This window comes from Antennarius striatus, chromosome 3, assembly GCF_040054535.1.
Source record: "Antennarius striatus isolate MH-2024 chromosome 3, ASM4005453v1, whole genome shotgun sequence".
Classification (NCBI taxonomy): Eukaryota; Metazoa; Chordata; class Actinopteri; order Lophiiformes; family Antennariidae; genus Antennarius; species Antennarius striatus.
Window position 1 is genome coordinate 15104459 of NC_090778.1, and position 17523 is coordinate 15121981.

General features: G+C 39.3%; 1 protein-coding gene across 3 annotated transcripts; it reads right to left on the minus strand.

The window, feature by feature from the left end:
- Positions 1–2396: 2396 nt before the first annotated feature.
- On the minus strand, positions 2397–17418 carry tut7 (terminal uridylyl transferase 7). Of its 3 annotated transcripts, none has more exons than XM_068311679.1 (29): positions 17332–17418; positions 15902–16340; positions 15118–15266; positions 14671–14793; positions 14388–14565; positions 13924–14012; positions 13431–13482; positions 13258–13327; positions 12872–12998; positions 12671–12790; positions 12440–12574; positions 11910–12087; positions 11026–11699; positions 10753–10903; positions 10278–10364; positions 10033–10133; positions 9776–9833; positions 9315–9418; positions 9114–9203; positions 8877–8990; positions 8424–8501; positions 8150–8327; positions 7886–7933; positions 7670–7761; positions 7297–7412; positions 6998–7197; positions 6761–6834; positions 5024–5090; positions 2397–3884 (listed from the first exon to the last, which is right to left on the minus strand). In XM_068311679.1, the coding sequence occupies exons 2-29, from the start codon at positions 16320–16322 to the stop codon at positions 3826–3828; spliced, it is 3933 nt and encodes a 1310-aa protein (XP_068167780.1). In that variant the 5' UTR covers positions 16323–16340; positions 17332–17418; the 3' UTR covers positions 2397–3825. The 3 variants fall into 3 exon arrangements, with proteins under 3 accessions (XP_068167780.1, XP_068167782.1, XP_068167781.1); XM_068311681.1 differs by having other exon boundaries at positions 17319–17410; XM_068311680.1 differs by having other exon boundaries at positions 17241–17357.
- Between the last annotated feature and the right edge of the window lie 105 nt (positions 17419–17523).

The following is a 17523-nucleotide window of genomic DNA, read 5'->3' on the forward strand; positions in this document are numbered from 1 at the left end:
CAAAATATAATCCGGTCAATGATTCGATAACCGGAAGACGGACAGGAGCGACAGCCAATTAGATCGCGAGAAACTCAACCAATGGCTGCTAAGGGGAAAGTCAAGGCTAGCTAGCAAGGAGGAATTAAATGTACCGTATTCACACTTGATTAATATTTCTATTATTATGATTCGATAAATAATGTTTATCTGATAGGAAATTATGATAAAACATGTGTCTCTAAAACAGGAAAAGACCATGTCTGCATGTTTTAGATTCTGACGAGTGGTCAACAGGCTTCTGCGGGGATTTATAAAACCATTCTTTGAATCACGTGTACTGGACGAGGGAAATGTGATTTCAAAACGGATGACATGTGGTCAGATTTTCACACTTTCGTCAGGATCCGAGCAGCACAGTAATGAATGTATTGGTGCTTGTGGATCTTTTTGCTGGGGAGCCCCTGTAAAAGGGATTGCTTTTACAAGTTAAAATTCCAAATTGAAACTTGTCTAATCAGTTTAGAATACAAAATACCAAATTTATGTGATTTTTTGATGAATATTGGAGTTTTTTTTTTTGTTGAGAAATTGCAGCATTCAATTATATTATTCAACTTCTTTACAGTGTCTTAACAACAAAAGGTCTGTCTGGATGGTTCACAGGACAATCTGAGGAGAAGTTACTGGTTCCATGTCGATTGAACAAAATGTTTAGACATTTAAGTTCTTCAAAAGTTTTTGAATAAAACAGAGTGTAGTCCTTCATTCCATATTAATTTAACCAATTCAAAGTACCTGGACATTTCTGCTCAACTTGACCTTCATTTTGGCGAAAAAGCTGCAGCATGTACAAATGACTTAAGAATTTTCAAAGCTCTAAAAAATTGAATGTTGCTGTAGCGCCACTAGCGCACTCTATTAGCTGAGGAAGTTTGCCTTACCAAACTTCCTCTTCTCCTTTTGGCTTTTCCCTTCAGGGGCCGTCACAGTTTATCAGTTGCCTCCATATAACCAACTATACCAACTACCTTCATGTCCTCTTTCACTACATCCATAAACCTCCTCTGTGGTCTTCCTCTAGGCCTCCTGTCTGGCAGTTCAAAACTCAGCATCCTTCTACCAATATATTCACTATCTCTCCTCTGGACATGTCCAAACCATCTCAGTCTGGCCTCTCTGACTTTATCTCCAAAACCTCTTACATGTGCTGTCCCTCTGATGTACTCATTCCTGATCCTATCCATCCTGGTCACTCCCATAGAGAACCTCAGCATCTTCATCTCTGCTACCTCCAGCTCTGCCTCCTGTCTTTTCCTCAGTGACACTGTCTCTAGACCAAACAACATCGCTGGTCTCACCACAGTTTTGTACACCTTTCCTTTCATTTTAGCTGAAACTCTTCTATCACACCTGACACTTTTCTCCACCCGTTCCATCCTACCTGTACACGCTTCTTCACCTCTTTTCCACACTCTCCATTGCTCTGGACTGTTGATCCTAAGTACTTAAAATCCTCAACCTTCTCCCTGTAACCTCACTCTTCCACTTGGGTCACTCTCATTCACACACATGTACTCCGTCTTACTGCGGCTAACCTTCATTCCTCTCCTTTCCAGGACAAACCTCCATCTCTCTAGCTTCTCCTCCACCTGTTCCCTGCTCTCACTGCAGATCACAATGTCATCTGCAAACATCATAGTCCATGGAGATTCCTGTCTAATCATCTGTCAGCCTGTCTATCACCATAGCGAACAAGAAGGGGCTCAGAGCTGATCCCTGATGCAGTCCCACCTCCACCTTGAACTCCTCCGTCACACCTCACCACTGTCTTACAGTCCTCATACATGTCCTGCACCGCTCTAACATACTTCTGCCACTCCACACTTCATTTAATTCCAGTTTCTCTCTGGGCATCCTGTCATAAACTTTCTCCATATCAACAAAAACACAATGCAGCTCCCTCTGGTCTTCTCTGTACTTCTCTATCAACATCCTCAAAGCAAATACCACATCTGTAGTACTCTTTTTTGGCATGAAACCATACTGCTGCTCACAAATGCTCACTTCTGCCCTTAAACTAGCTTCAACAACTCTTTCCTATAACTTTATTGTATGGCTTATCAGCTTTATTCCTCTGAATAAAGCTGCCACAACTCTGAATGTAAAACCAATTGTTGCACACAGATAAAGGAGAACTATATAAAATTTCTTGAGCTGCCCAATTCTTAAGAATAAAATAATCTGTCATACACACAACAAATACAATGTCTTGGGAATGCAGTAATACATTACTAGTGCATTTGTGTTTAAACACTAACCAGTACAATAGTCAGTAAAGAAAAGCCAGAGTTGGTCAAGTTTTTTTTTAGAAATGATTCACAAAGAGGTTTCAAATAAATATTCCAGACTGGGATTTGATTTTAGTTTAATATTTTCACACTGAATGGATTGCAAATTAAACTTTCCTGACAGAACTGGGTACCAAAATGTCAAACAAAATCTCGCATTTGTGTCAAACAAAAAAAAAAATCTTTTTAAAAATTCAAGGTTGACATTAAAACAAAGCTGTTTTAAAACCAGATGATTCCAACAACAAAGTTCATTTAAAAAAAAAATCTGCTACATTAGGACAACAATAAAGACTGACCGTCCATACTCATAGGATAAGCAGGTCTTTGAGACATTGATGAACATAATTAAAGGGAGTAAACCCTCACAGTGCAGCTACCCATCTGTGGCACCATTACAAGAAAATGAAGCCTTTGTGGCAAATAAATACATTTATCCCGCCATTGAACTAAATGAGAAATTAGAAATAAAGTTAAAAAAAAATTGCAGCAGTGTACACAATCAGTTGGACCTGTGTGTGTTAAACTTTCTTAACTATATTCTTGAACAAGAGCTACTATACGTCCCTATGTGAGGACATAGACAGGCCGGAGTCATCAGAACAAACCATTTTACCGTTCTGTTGTTTCCTATTCAAGAAAGTTGAACGGCATCATGTGTCAAAACAATCAAAAAGATCTTGAAAAAAAATCTACTGGGTTGTTTTCTCAACACATATGCTTTCAAGGTTAGACAGACTGAATAGTAGATATCAGTGCAGATAAAGTGATGAGGACTAAAAATTATGCAGAAGATACACTACAGGAAGTTTGTTTTTTTTAACAATCCATGACTCTTAAATTGTATTTTTTTGTAAAATCTCAACAGGAAATTCATCCTAAAAACATATAAAAATAAAATAATGAAATGGTACTTCTGTCTGATTTAGTTGAATTTGAACTGACCCTGATTCTTGAGGGAGCAGAGAAGATGTCTAATCACCAGTTGTGGTTTTCTTACCTCATAATCTTTTCTGAACCAATAAAATCAATTGTAAAAGGCAAATATGTCATCTGCTGATACATTACGTAGTGATGAAAACCGAACCTATGTACTGTAATACATCAGACGTTTCTCAATCACTTATATTTCACACCAATCAGCGAGAAATTTCTTGAAATGCTACCATTTAAAAAAACACCAACAAAAAAACAAACATACACCTTGACTGGCAGTGTAGGTAAACAAAGACATAAGGTGACCACACAATGGCTTGTCTTGTTAAAATGAAAAATTTAAGAAGCTCCTCTAAGGAGATTTTTTTTTTTTGAAGGGGGGGTGTGTGTTTCACATAAAAAGGCCTTATTTGGCTTCAAGTGAAGGTGTCCTTGCTTTGGCTTTTAACAGGCTCCCATTGGCCCAGCAGGTCATTTCCGACTCGAGGGTTTCCGAACTTTGGGTTACTGTCTGCCTGGACAAGCATAAAAACGTGCCATGTGTAACCACAGCTGCTGCTCATTCCAATGGGTTCTTCTTCTGACCAGAGCGACCCAAATTTCTGTAGGCTAAACTACCTAAAAGAAAGCAGAACTAATGTCAAAAGTTATGCAAAAACATCTTTTTGACCTGCAAGTGATAAGGAAAGAGACCAGATAATTCACGCTGTGTCTGATGCCCCTCCACACAATGTCGAAACTTTTTGAAAACGCAACTTTTTTGTTGCGTTTACGCCTTCCGTCCACATGACAACGCAGATATCAGGACGAAAACGCAACTTTTTGAAAACACTGGCGAAGGCGAAATTTTTTGAAAACGGCGGGTCTGAGTTGTCGTGTGGACACTGTATCTGCAACTTTCTCTATCCGGGGGCGTCCCCTGCGTGCTGATCAACGCACTGATGCGGATAAGTGTGGACGGAGATCTTTTTGAAAACGCTGTCGAGTGGACGCAAATCTTTTTCTATGCTGGGTGAAAAAAGTTAAGTTTTCAAAAACTTCTGGCACCGTGTGGATGGGGCCTGAATCTTGGTGAAAATGTTTCCTATATTCACAGAACTCACCTCAAATAAGCAATACACATTTAAATCAATCAAATGTTGAACTAGTAGCTGAAGCATCAACTCTAAAGTGTCATTATGATCAAATATGTGACTGTATTAAACTTGTCAGCAGCTTGTTTTCACCCACATCCATTGGTTGCTTTAAGTCTTCAGCAGTGTCATACAAATTATACTGAATGGACTTCCAAAGCCTTGGTCTAAAAGGTAGGGCATGGGCCAGAAAAAAACAGAATCATATTTTATGCCAATTCTAATAGGAAAGCCCTTTGTTCCGGTCTGTTCAATAAATGTTTAAGACTGTTCACTTTGCTGAGGCTTGCTTCCTATAGAGGGTGTGAAGTAAAACTCCAGGCTAAACCTTATTGTGACCCATAACTCCAGTCCCTCTCTTAAATTGATATCTAGCGGACTTAGCCACAGCTGCACGTGGGCAGCAGGAATACAGGGCAATGCTGCAACAACAGCTATTAAAAGGTAAAAATAATCTGTGTCTCCTTGTCTTTAGCCCATGCGAAACCCTTTTATTTTCATGAGACTCAACCAATAGTATTTTTCCTATGATCCTGCTGACTAACGTGATTGGCAAAACAATCTCACGTGATCAACAATTCAACTGAAAACAGGACATCTATCATTCATTGTAAACTCACATACCTGCTTGTGGACTTAATATCACATTTTGTGGCTTTCTCTTCTTATGCTCTTCTTGAACAGATGGACCCTGAAAAACAGAAGATTACTAAAGGTCTAGCTGTAGCCATGTACAGTTGTGCTCAAAATAATAGTGCCTTTAAAAAGGTGAGTAAATGTCAAAACTATTCAAATAAATTGTACTTTAATGAACACAAATGTAATGGGGACACTGCACATTAAATTTCAAAGCAAGAAAATTCAAAAAAATTACATTTTATAATCTCTCCCAGAAAGTCAAGAAATGTAATGTTCAAAAAAATAGCAGTGTTGACATTGGTCTTTGGAAACTCAAAAGTCCACCGTACAAACTAAGAAATTCTTAAAGAAACTTTGCTGAGTATGCTAAACTAATTTTTTGTTACAAAACCATGGTTTCTGATAACTGCGTCACATCTTTGGTGCATGGAGTCAACCAACTTCTGGCACCGGTCAACAAGTGTTGCAACCCAGGTCAATTGCACTATGTTTAACTATTTCTTGGTTTTGCCTCATAAATTGTAGTTTTTATGTCAGCCCACAAGTTTTCTATGGGATTTAGGTCTGGAGATTGTGCTGGCAACTCCATTAGTTGGATGCTGTTTGTCTGGAAATATGATTTTGCTCGCTTGCTGGTGTGTTTGGGGTCATTGTGTTGTTGAAACACACATTTCAGGTGCATTTCCTCTTCAGCATATGGCAACATGACTACTTCCAGTAATCTGATGGACTCAAACCGATCCATGATCCCTGGTGTGTGATAAATAGAACTGATACAATAGTATGAGAAACATCCTCATATAATTATGCTTGGACCACCAAGTTTAGCAGTCTTCACTGTGTACTGTGGATTCAATCCCGAGTTTGTTGGACGTCTGGCAGACTGTCTGTGGCACTTAGAACCAAAAAGAACAATCTGACTTTCATCGGTCCAACAATATTACGCCATTTCTTTTTAGGGTAGTCAATGTGTTCTTTGGCAAGTTGTAACCGCTTAAGCATGTGTCTTTTTTTAACAATGGGAATTTGCAGGGGCTTCTCGCTGGTAGATTAGCATCACATAGATGTCTGACTGTAACAATACTCACAGGCACGTTTAGATCTTCTCTGATCCTCATGGAGCTGATCATTGGCTGAGCCTTTGCCAGTGTGGTTATCCCCTGATCCATTCGAGAAGTTGTTTTTCTTTTTCGTCCTCGTCTTTCTGGTTTTGGCTGCCAGTTTAAAGCGTTTAATATCATTTTAGCTAAACAGCCCTTTAAGTTTCTGCACTTCTTTTTAGGTTTTTTTCTATATTAAGAAACACTCTTCATCAGAACAGTGTATTGAATGACCCATTTTACTGGGGTTTTCAGGACAAATACACAGCCAGCGTATATAATGTCAGCTGCCTTGATCCTTAAATAAGAACCTGTTAACATTTTTTCCCCCACAGAATCCAGGCCCTCCCTATTTGAACTCACCACTGCTATTTTTTTGAACAAATCCCTCACAGTTAATCATTCAGTTTTACAGAATCAGTAGAATGCACGGCAGGCCTGTTGGTTTTCTATACCTTTACTATACCATCCAGAAACTTACTTGCGGCGCCAAGGTTGAAATTGTAACAAAAACAGTGATTTATCTTGCTACTGTTGAGGGTCTGCTATTATTTTGAACATAACTACATAATCTCCTACAAGGTAGGTCAGAAATGTTTTACATTTTTCACTGAGATCTCACCTGTTTCTCTTTTTCTCTCAAGTTTCTCAAGTGGGATGAAGAGGAGGAAGAAAAGTTTTCCATCTTCACATTACCTGCCAAATGACAAAGATTAAAGCAACCAATGCAATGACATCTCCTTATTACATTATCAATGTATAGTCAGTGTCTGTTTCCATTTTCTCAAATTTAAAACAAAATCACAAAATTTCTATTATAGGATATACAACATCATTGGAAAAAAAGTCTTGAAACAACCTGCAGGGCCTCTGTATAGCTGACAGTCCTTCTTGATGTGGGAACTCGACCCACACAGGTAGCAGCAGCGTACATCCAGTGCTTCTCTTTTCCTCCAGTTCTCGTTATTATGTCTGACTGGATCCTTGGAAACTCCTCCTGCATCCACTTTGTCCCAGGAGTGCTCTGACACTCTCTCCACATCCTTTCTATACTTCACCCTTGGACAAAAAGATCAAAATCATTTAGTTTGATACAGAGACATTTATCTGAAAATTAACACCGTGGCAAATCCATTTAAGCAGCACGGATACACCTACTTCTTACGCATGGGACAGTCCTTCATGAAGTGGCCGATCTTCCCACAAATGCGGCAGCAGCGGTCATTAGGAGCCACTTCTCCCTCAGTCAAAACCTCAGGATCAAAGAAATACTCCTGACATAGACCAGGACAAGTCACAGGTTCAGTTATCCAACAGTCATAGTCAACTTTATTGTCAATTATACCATATATGCACGAGATACAGCACAGATGAAATTAGTCCTCTCAGACCCACAGGCAGTAAAAAAACACAAAAGAACCGCTCTAGCAGGAGAGAGAGGAGCCGCTAGGTTCAGGAGCCCGAATAAGTTTGTTGCAGTGAAACCCAACAGAACCCTTCAAAAACCAAATCTGGTGTGTAGACAGAGTACCTGGTAATTGGGGTATGCAGGAGGAAGGGCTTTTACTGGTGTGCCAAACACCTTTCTGCCATTAATGAAAGCCTTCATGATAAAGTTCGTCACTGTTAAAATGGCAAAAACAAGAAGTGACACATCAGAGAAACATCTGGAAAGAAAAATTACACAAGACAGAGCAGGACAAGAAAACAAAAATGATAAAAGGCAATAATACAAAAATAGTCTTACTTTTCCTGGAAAGCCCAGCACCAAGATTATGATTTAGGTCAAATGGATCTGTAGTATCAACAAAGAGAAAAGAACTTACAGATTTACTTGTTTTTTTTCTATGTAAAAAAACCTGCCGCACATTTATACTGAAGCCATTTCAATTCAGAAACATTATAAAAGGGTACTCTGTTATTAGTGACACTCATTTAACAATCATTTCATGATAGTACTGATTCCCAAAGTGCCAAAACAAAACAGTTAGTCTTTGTCACACAAACGGACCTTCAATGACAATATATTTGGATGTCCATTGCTTGTTGAAGGTGGTGAGGCAGGCGTGTTGACGGATGCAAACAACGTGCTCTCTGAAGTCGAAGTCTTCGGTATAGAAGCGCAGCAGGCCGAGCCACAGCTCCCCAACAGACTCTGAGTTCTTCCCATAGTGTGGCCAACGACTGGGCTGCAGGGGGAAGACGATATTGAAGCGATATTAAAGATGCTGTAATGCATACTGGGTGTCACGCACAGATTATGTGTAAAATTATACAGCACTCACAAGTGTTTTCAAGTCATCAAAGAAGTACACATTCCAACCATCAACTAGCACCTCTGGCTTCTTCTGTCCATCGTAAATCTGCAACAGACAGTGGAGTTGATGTTTGTGGATGTCCAGTATCAGAGAGGTCAATTTTATGTTTGCATACTAACAATACAGAGATTTTTTTTAAAAAGAAAAAAAAGAGAACATAATGTTGGCAGAGATCTGATCTGTTCTTGAACAGTTCAACACCACAACCAAAAAAATCACTGAAGGCTATTTGACTGATGAATAAACCTAAACCTGAGAGTAAACTGTAAACCTGAGAGAAAACTGGATTTTTCAAGCGGGAACACAGATTATGTGTTAAAGTTGATTTGCCTTAACATTTTCAAACTGAAAGTGTGTTTAGAGATAAAAATATAGTTCTCGTAAGTTTTTACTACATAATTAAAACAGTCCAAATACTACCTCTTGAAGCACGGGGATAACTGGTGGGTCCCTCTGCTGGAGAAAGAACAGCACCATGAGAGTGTAGGCATAGGATGAGAGGCTGCCACGTGAAGCATCCCCAATGTCACAAGTCTGTAATCAAAAAAAAAACCTCATGATGCAATATATACACATGATCAAAATGCAACTCAATACTTCAGGATCAAAAATATATCCAGACCCCGTATCTGTTGGAAATACATAAAGCATACTCACTTTGGCAAAAACCTTCATGACATAACAGAGGGTCTTCACCCTCCTATCAATGGCAGCATAGGAAGCTAGCAGGTGCGTGTTGTGCAGGGCCTGAGAAGAGACATCAGTCTTAGACTGTTTGGAAGTGACTTAAAGTAAAACTATTTATCTTTTTATGAATATGAGATTTGAACAAAGATAGAGAAGTTTAAAAAGTTCTACCAGAGTGTTGTAGAGGCTAATGTCCCCCTCCAAGCCAGTGCTAAGATGGTAGAACTTAACGATGGGTACTTTTGCAGTAGTGATGGGTAGGACGTTCCTCACCCCTGATGACAGGGTGCAGATGTAGAAGTAAGAAAAATGTTGTGCTTTTATATTTTAATGTTTTTTACACATTTGTAATTTATAATCATACTTTGCAATGATTTTTTTTTTTAAATAATTGTGGGGAAATCCCTGATGAAACCATTGAGCCCGCTATGAGCCGCTGAAGCAATGTTTTGTTTTGTTTTCTTTTTACCCCAAGATTTCAAATCTGTTACACAGAAACAATGGGTTTTTTGGAGAGTGTTCCATTTCTGAGCCGAGGTACTAAAGGTAGTGTAGTAAGATTCTAATCTCTTTGAGTCAGATGTGAGTCTTTGGATCTGCATAAATAAAACACAATCTAACTGATTACTAACCTTGATGTTTCTTCAGCATTCTTGCCAGGTTTTCAATAATACAAATGCAATCACTATCCTGTGAAGGAAATTCATTCAGCATTATTTTCTCTGAACTACAATTAAAACAGAATACCCTCAAATTACATCTCTGTCCATTAACTAAATGCTTATTCAAGAGTTCGATTGTCTATTTTCCACTTAACATTAACAAATCAAACCCTCATGCAAACAAATAATGGAAATAAGTCTCGCACTGCGATTAACTGACTACTCACATTTATGCCCTCTTGTCCTTCAAGCACCATACAGATGTCTAGGTCGCTCTGTCTGAAGCCAAAGCCATTTTTAGAAGATCCAAAGAGTTGCAGCCGAGCCCCTGAACATGAAAACATGATTTGTCAGATTCACTATTTTAATGAAGTAAATAAGCCAGTGAATCAAGATTGTTTCATGGACTATCATACTAGTTTCACTTTGAAACCATAAAGATACTAAATGTGAAGTTTGTGGTATACTTCACCAGCAAAAAATCGTCGGACAAAAGCCTCCAGATCTTGAAGGATGCACTCTCTTACTTCCATTTCCAGTTCATCTGGGGCGAAGTCAGCTAAAGAAGGAGACACACACCGTACTCGGATCAGACCAGTGACCAGCTTCATTACACAACCAAAACAGTCCACAGGATGTCAGATGTAATAATTGTTCTCACATATTAAAAAAGACATTGTTGTACTTGTGGAAACTATCAGTTTGTAATCCCTTGTTCAAACAGGCTTACGCAACAGCTAGATACAACCAAATGCCTTTCAGGAATATTTACATTGGAAGCTTTACTTTTATAAGTAAATTATATTCAAGATGTGCAACAGTATTTCTCTTGTAACACTGCTAAATATTTGACAAAAAAAAACAACATTTAGGTAAACGGCATTTTTTCATCCCCATCAATACAATTATCTCTGACACAAATACCTACGCAGCCATAGGATACTCACTGGAACACTGTTCACAGACTTTGTTCAGGATGCTGAGAAAACCTGGGGTTAGTGGGGGTAAAGAATCCAGCTGCACTTTCTTGAAATCTTCCGGACAGTCTTTCTTTAGATGTCCATCACGTTTGCATAAGCTGCACACAACCATGTGTGACTAAGAGATTGAAGATAGTTTAATTTGGATTAGGCATATTATAAATTTTATCCGCGATTTATATATATATATATATATATAAAAAATTTATTCTTTTTTCATGAAAATGAAAGAAAAATTACCTTCCCTCTGGTGAAAGCTTGCTTGGTAAAGTCATAGGACTGTGTCTTCTGTTTGGGGGTTTTATTTTCCTGGTTCTCCTTTTTAATGACATCCTCTGAAGATGGAGGTGAAAGATTCACAAGCGCCAACTCTACCTCGTCTTCATCCATTGAGCCGGGTGTGTCAAACTCTGGCCCCTCCTCATCGGACAGGAGCTCCCCCCCTGAGAATTCATCCACGGGGAAAATGTCCTCATCCTCTGTGGTGAAGCTGTCCAAATGTTGTCTGTTAGACGCGTCCAAATAAATATCTCCATCTTCATCCTCTTCATCCTCAGAGAGACTGCTTTTGCCTCGGTCCACTTTTTCCTTATGTGTCTCATCATCAGAGTCACTGTATTCTTCAACTTCCTCCTCTTCCTCAATAATGCAATCAGAGTCTTCGGGACAATTGTCTGCAGCGTGCTGTGACTGACTGCCTAGTTGACTAAAACTTGGTGCTGGATCTTCATTCGAAGGAGCCTCATCGGCTCCTTGAATGTGTTCACTCTGCGTTTGTGCCTTGCGACCTGAAGCAGGCGCATTGAGAGGCAGTGCAAAGTACTTGTATGTCGTTTTCAAGCAGTGGAGGATATATTCAAACATTTGCTGACTGTTCACGAAGCGAGCCACATTTCTCATGGTTGCGAATGGGTCTGAAATAGTGACATCATTTATTGTTAAATGTATTTAAATCCCATTTAAATAATGTCAATTATTTAAAAAATTAAGAGTCCTAAACAAGTTCACGTGTGTTTCAGTACCAATGAAGAGCTAATCACCAGCCCAGAAAACCTCTCAAAGCAACACTGACAAAATGCCAATTAATAGATAGAACAATAATTAAAATTGTGAAAGTTTCTGACCCTCCACTGCAATGCGTTTCTTTGGCCAGTCTTTTATCTCTCGGGACAGAACAGCACTGGTCCGTACACTGATGACATTGTCAGCCATGTTAAACTCCAGAGAATAGAAGCGAAGCATTTCAATCCAAAGCAGCCCGATTTCCACAGGCGGGTGAGGAGTTTGGAATACCAGAGGCACCTGGAAGGAAATATATAAAGATAGGATGGTAGATTAAATAAGTTGTCATCAAGACTGTAGTTCATCTAGTAAGCATAAACAATCAATTTCCCTGGGTGAACATCAATATGACCAGACTTTTCTTCAAAAAGTATCATACATATTTTGGTCACCTTCAAATGCATTGGAAGTGATCAGATGCAACAGGAGATGCAAGACATTCATAACGATATCACCTATTGTATTAGAAAACTGAAAACCACTGTCCAACACAGTTGAAAACAAAAAGTATTACATGATATATTAAATGATTGGATATAAGGGAACATCAAACTATTCAAATAAAAACCTGCAATTGAGTTTTTATTATTACCTTTCCCGTCAAACAGGAGCTCTCTGCTGGCTTTGATGACTCTTTGGAGGAAGGGTTATAAGCCCAGTGTAAATATCCATCCTCAACATGTGTGAGACTGAAGTCTGCCAGTCTACTGAGTGTAAACACCGTAATCTAAAGATAATCAGGTTATTAGATTAGCTGTAGGTGGAAAAAAGGGGCAAATAGCATGAACAAGAACTTTTTGAAGCACAACACAAAGAAACACACCTCATGTTTCAGGTAAGTAGGCAAGAGGGGGTCTGTGCGCTGCTGTAAGAAGTATATAACCATAAGGGCGAACACATATGGTGGCAGTCCACCTTCCTCAGCACGATCAATCACACAGATCTAAACAAGAAAAATTACAAAATTATTCATCTTTTAATTTGAGATGTGAGCTATCGTTCATGGTATCAACAAGACACATACCTGGGCCCAGCGTCTGAGGCCCAACACCAGTGGTAGAAGGAGATGCTCCCGGCGACATAAAGCAGAGAGATAGGAGGTGGTCCGGAATGCATTTTCATTCCCTGCACTGACTTTGCAGACAAGGCCACTGTTGTGGAAAATAACAAATTCCATTTTCATTAACAGTTCACTGCTTGCTCTGGTGCTTGTGAAACCCTGATGTAAGCAATTTTGATTTTACAAGTACAGTAAACAAAAAACATTTTAATTGTTTCATAAAACCTTAATTATATCTTTTTATTTTGTAATATAATCTTGATTAATGACCAACCTGAATATCCCTGCAAGTCAAAGTTCCATTCATTAATTTTGACATAACTATCACTACTATACTAAGAGCTGCCCACCTGTTTCTCTCTTTGCAGATGACCACCGGCACCCTGGCATGAAAATCAGCTTCCAGGTCAACAAAGAGAGCTGGGTACACAACAAGCTTTATTTCAGAAATTTGAACAATCTCACAAATGAACGACTTTCCTATGATAGAATCTTCCCACTGAATGAATAAGAGTAGACTCACGGCTCACAGACAGCGATTCCTTGACCAGCAACAAGACATCTGGCTGGTGCATCTGTGAATACATTCCATTTCAAAGCCTCCATACAACATAAATATGGGTATAAGAATGTGGTGGCTCTTACAAACTTCATTTAAACATCCACAAAACAATCACCTTGAAAATCAAACTACAAAAAACAAACAAATAATAATTTCATATTAAATTGGCCAAGCCATAATTTCCAAGTTGTCCAAGCAAAATCATAACATATTAAATCTGAGAATATGTAACAACAACATTAAATACAGAAAATAAAGCATTTACCATTTTTGACCAATTACCCGTCAGTGATCTGTATTCCAAATTGTACCAAGTAACGTGTGTGTCTGATTTGTCTAATCAGCCGAGTTCTTTCAGATTTAAATTGTTTCTGATATATGCAGGAACATTATTGCAAAAGTGGGGAAAATATATTAATAGTTCCCACTGTCCAACTCAAACTGAGTTACTCACATGAGCTGGATACTGAATATCAATGTTGACATCAGAATCCTTAAATCCAAACTTTGAAAGAGATGATCCATATAGCCTGAGTCTGATCTCTATGGATATAAGAATGACAGAGGGGGTAATGTCAATCAGAATTGAGACAACTCAGAATAATGAACCACGTGACAACATCTTTTAGAAAGAAACAAAAATTGTTCCCATGGGAAGATTATGTTCACTGTTAAACAAAAGTCATGCCACAGCTTTTAAAATATTCAACTTCAGCAAAATATAGTCTGTAAAACACTGCATTATAGAGTTTTGCAGAACTTTGTGTAAGGATGGCTATTTAGTGGAGTAGAAAAAAAAGCTCCCAAAACATGACGTAACATGACAAATAGTCTGTCATCTACAAAGCATTATAAGATACTAGATGACTTCATGTCTCATCAGTTTGTCATCAATTATTTATTCCTTGAGGGACCTACCGGGCAGGACAGACAGAAGGAGGTCTTGCATGATGCCAACAACAAATTGTCTCTCCTCAACATCCCCATCATTCAGCCCATGTTCTCGTAAAACAGCCTCCAGTGAAGCAGTAACTGCAGTGATCTGCTCTGGCCCAGGAGGCTGAATCTCAGTCAGCATCACCTGCTCTTGCCTTTCCTATAACACAAGTTTTCAAGTTTGCTGCATAACACTGACTAAACTACACCATCATTAAATGTATCTGAGGAAAATCATGATTTGCATAAAAGGGGAATTTCTCACCTTGGCCTTCCTCTTGTGTCGTTTGTCTCTGATATGCCTGTAAGCAACTGACAGAGAATCCAGGACAACATCACACAAAGTGCAGGTGTAAAGTGAACTGGGGTTGCTGGAGGACTTCTGAACCTGAAATTAAAATGAAATGAAAATTTTAAAAAAGCAAGAGGATTCACAAACAGAAAAATGAGAGTATGGATTTCCCTCAAATAAGAAGTGATTGGACTTAAAAGGTTTAAATAGATTTCATCTAATCTTTTAATCAATAACTTGTTTATAATTCATGATTCACTTCATAACTCCATTTAAAAAAAAGAAAAGAATCAGAAAACTTTCTTTTTTTTTTAAAGACCAAAATAATGTCTCAGAGCACAGAACCTGAAAGCAGACGTTTTATCATGGCTGGTGAAAATAAAATGGATTTGACTGCAATATTTGGGGTACAGTTTGTACCTTCTTCAGATAGTAAATCTCGTCTCTATTGAGCCGCCTCTCTGCTTGTCGCAGACCGCTCATGTCTTTGGCCGAGGCTGGGATCTCTTCAAGGCCTCTGTTCTCTTCAGCACAAGTTTTCTTCTTGTTCCTGTTTTTCCATCTTCTCCCTTTTGAAAAAAGAACCGTCAAAAGTATTTGAGATTTTGTGAATCAACAATTAGTAAAGTTACAGTAAAAAAAACTTTTGACACATTCTCTTTCGACTGTCTCCAAACCTTTGGCTGGTACCGCATAAGTAAAATCATAAAGTGAAAGTAATTTGTGATGTGGATAGGAACTGTACAGTAAAGAATCCCAATACACCCCAATGTAAGGACACCCATGACTACCTTCGCCTCATTGGCTGCCAGAGGTTTGTAGCCATTGATCTTTGCAGTGGACTTACGACAACGCTCTGGACATTTATTGGTGTTTTCTTTCTGTTCTTGACCGATCACTAGTGTCATAGTGACACCGTGTTTTCTCGTCGGTGGGCTCCGAGATACGCAAACTCTGTTGCATCTCAAGCTGCCGTAACTTCTCGGTTTTCCTCCTTTTCACTATTAACTGTTCCGTAAAAGGATCACTACTAATTTTGCTAAATTCCATTATTAGAAGCCTGATTGTCACTGACGAGCTCCGACAGACTGCCCCCCCCAACCCTCCCTGTTTAAAAACACAATTAACACATTTAACTTACTGGCAGCCAGTGAGTTAATTTTATGTGGGTGAAAATGTCACCCATTCGTTTTCTATTCCTCACCTGAATTATGAGCACTTTCATCAGTCGTGTCTCTCCTCCCCTGCTCTCTGTCCTCCTTTGGACCTCCCTGTGATCTGCCCCTCCAGTGTGGCTGCTGGTGATGAGAGTGCTCTCTCCATTTATCTTCTCTACTCCCACCACTACTTTCCGAACCTGAGAACCGTCTGAAATCATCCTTCTGTGAGGGGCTGTGTCCACCTCTGAATCCACCTGGGGAGTAGCTCAGCGGCCCCTGAGGTCCTTTCCTGGGACTAATCCGGTAGGCCCCACACTGGTTCCTGCCCTGCTGATTCCCCTCATATCTGTAGCATTGCCCTTGACCCGGGTCCTGAGTCCTCCAGCATTCAGTCTGTTCTGTCGTTCCTCCCCTCTCCCAGCCACCTTGCCTGGTCCGGTAAGGTCTGCCTGAGTTAGGGTCCATGGTTCACTTACGCTAAAACTGAAGTATAAAATGTTTAGTTATTTTGAACTAATCCTTACGTCCTCTACACAAGCTGTAACCTCCAAGGGAACATCTCTCAAACTTGTAAATTTGAATGATATCCCTTTTTGAAAGAGCACCATGTTATTTTAGCTGCTCTTTTTTTGTGTGTGTGTGCAGGAACTCCCGTTTACATCAATTATCAAGCGCTGTAATTCGGACCAGAATGTCGCAGTACTTTGCAATTGAATAAAACCATCCGAAATGAATGCTAATCTACGTTGATCCTACAAATAAAGCGGTGGATTAGTCTCTTAAAGCGTAAATGATACCTTACTTCCTCCTACGAAGCACACGCTTCGTATCCTCGACCGGTTGACTTTCAGCTTATTATTGGTACTGAATGTGAGTTCTGAAGTACTAAATTGACATTTTAATTCCTGTGGGGGGGGGACAAAAGCATTACTAACACTTTTGACACCACACCGAAGGTATCGGTCATGTCAGTCCGTCAATGTGCTAACAGCAGGTTGCTGCAAACGCACGAACGTAGCTTTAGTTAACATTAGTGACTTAAATGACCGGATAATTGTAACTTTAGCCCAATAATTAAATGACTACAGGTGCTTGCTATTGAACTGGGTTAGCATAAACGAGCTAACTAGCTCCTGCTGTCTCATTTGCCACTCGCGTTAATTAACCCTCCCTCTTGACAGAACACCGCATTAATTAATCACTCTAGTACCGAAACGATGTGTAAAAATAAGTATTTTCGTATAATTCAACGTTAATTAACTTGACACGTCCTAAAGAGCTCAACTAGTCAGTTTCTGTTGTTTAGCTTAAAGCTAGTAGCTCAGACACACAAACAGCTAACTGCACAAACGCTAACAACAGCTAGCATTACTGACTACTTACGGTTTTTAGGAGCCAACAGCTGTGACATAAAGTCAGCGGCACTAACTAGCTATAAATAATTTTAAAGTCATCTAATACCTCGCGTACGTACTCGTAGTGATGTGCAGAGGAGGCTTCATGAGGCTTTGAAGCCTTTCATCCAATTGGTTCCCTCAGTGCAAAGCTTCTTGAGGCTTCATGTGCTCTAGTGCGACACCTACTGGACGCTAAAATATCTGATGGCATGACTGAAGTGTGTGGCATTTTGCAGAAATCCTGGGAATGAAACAGTCAGCAGACTAAA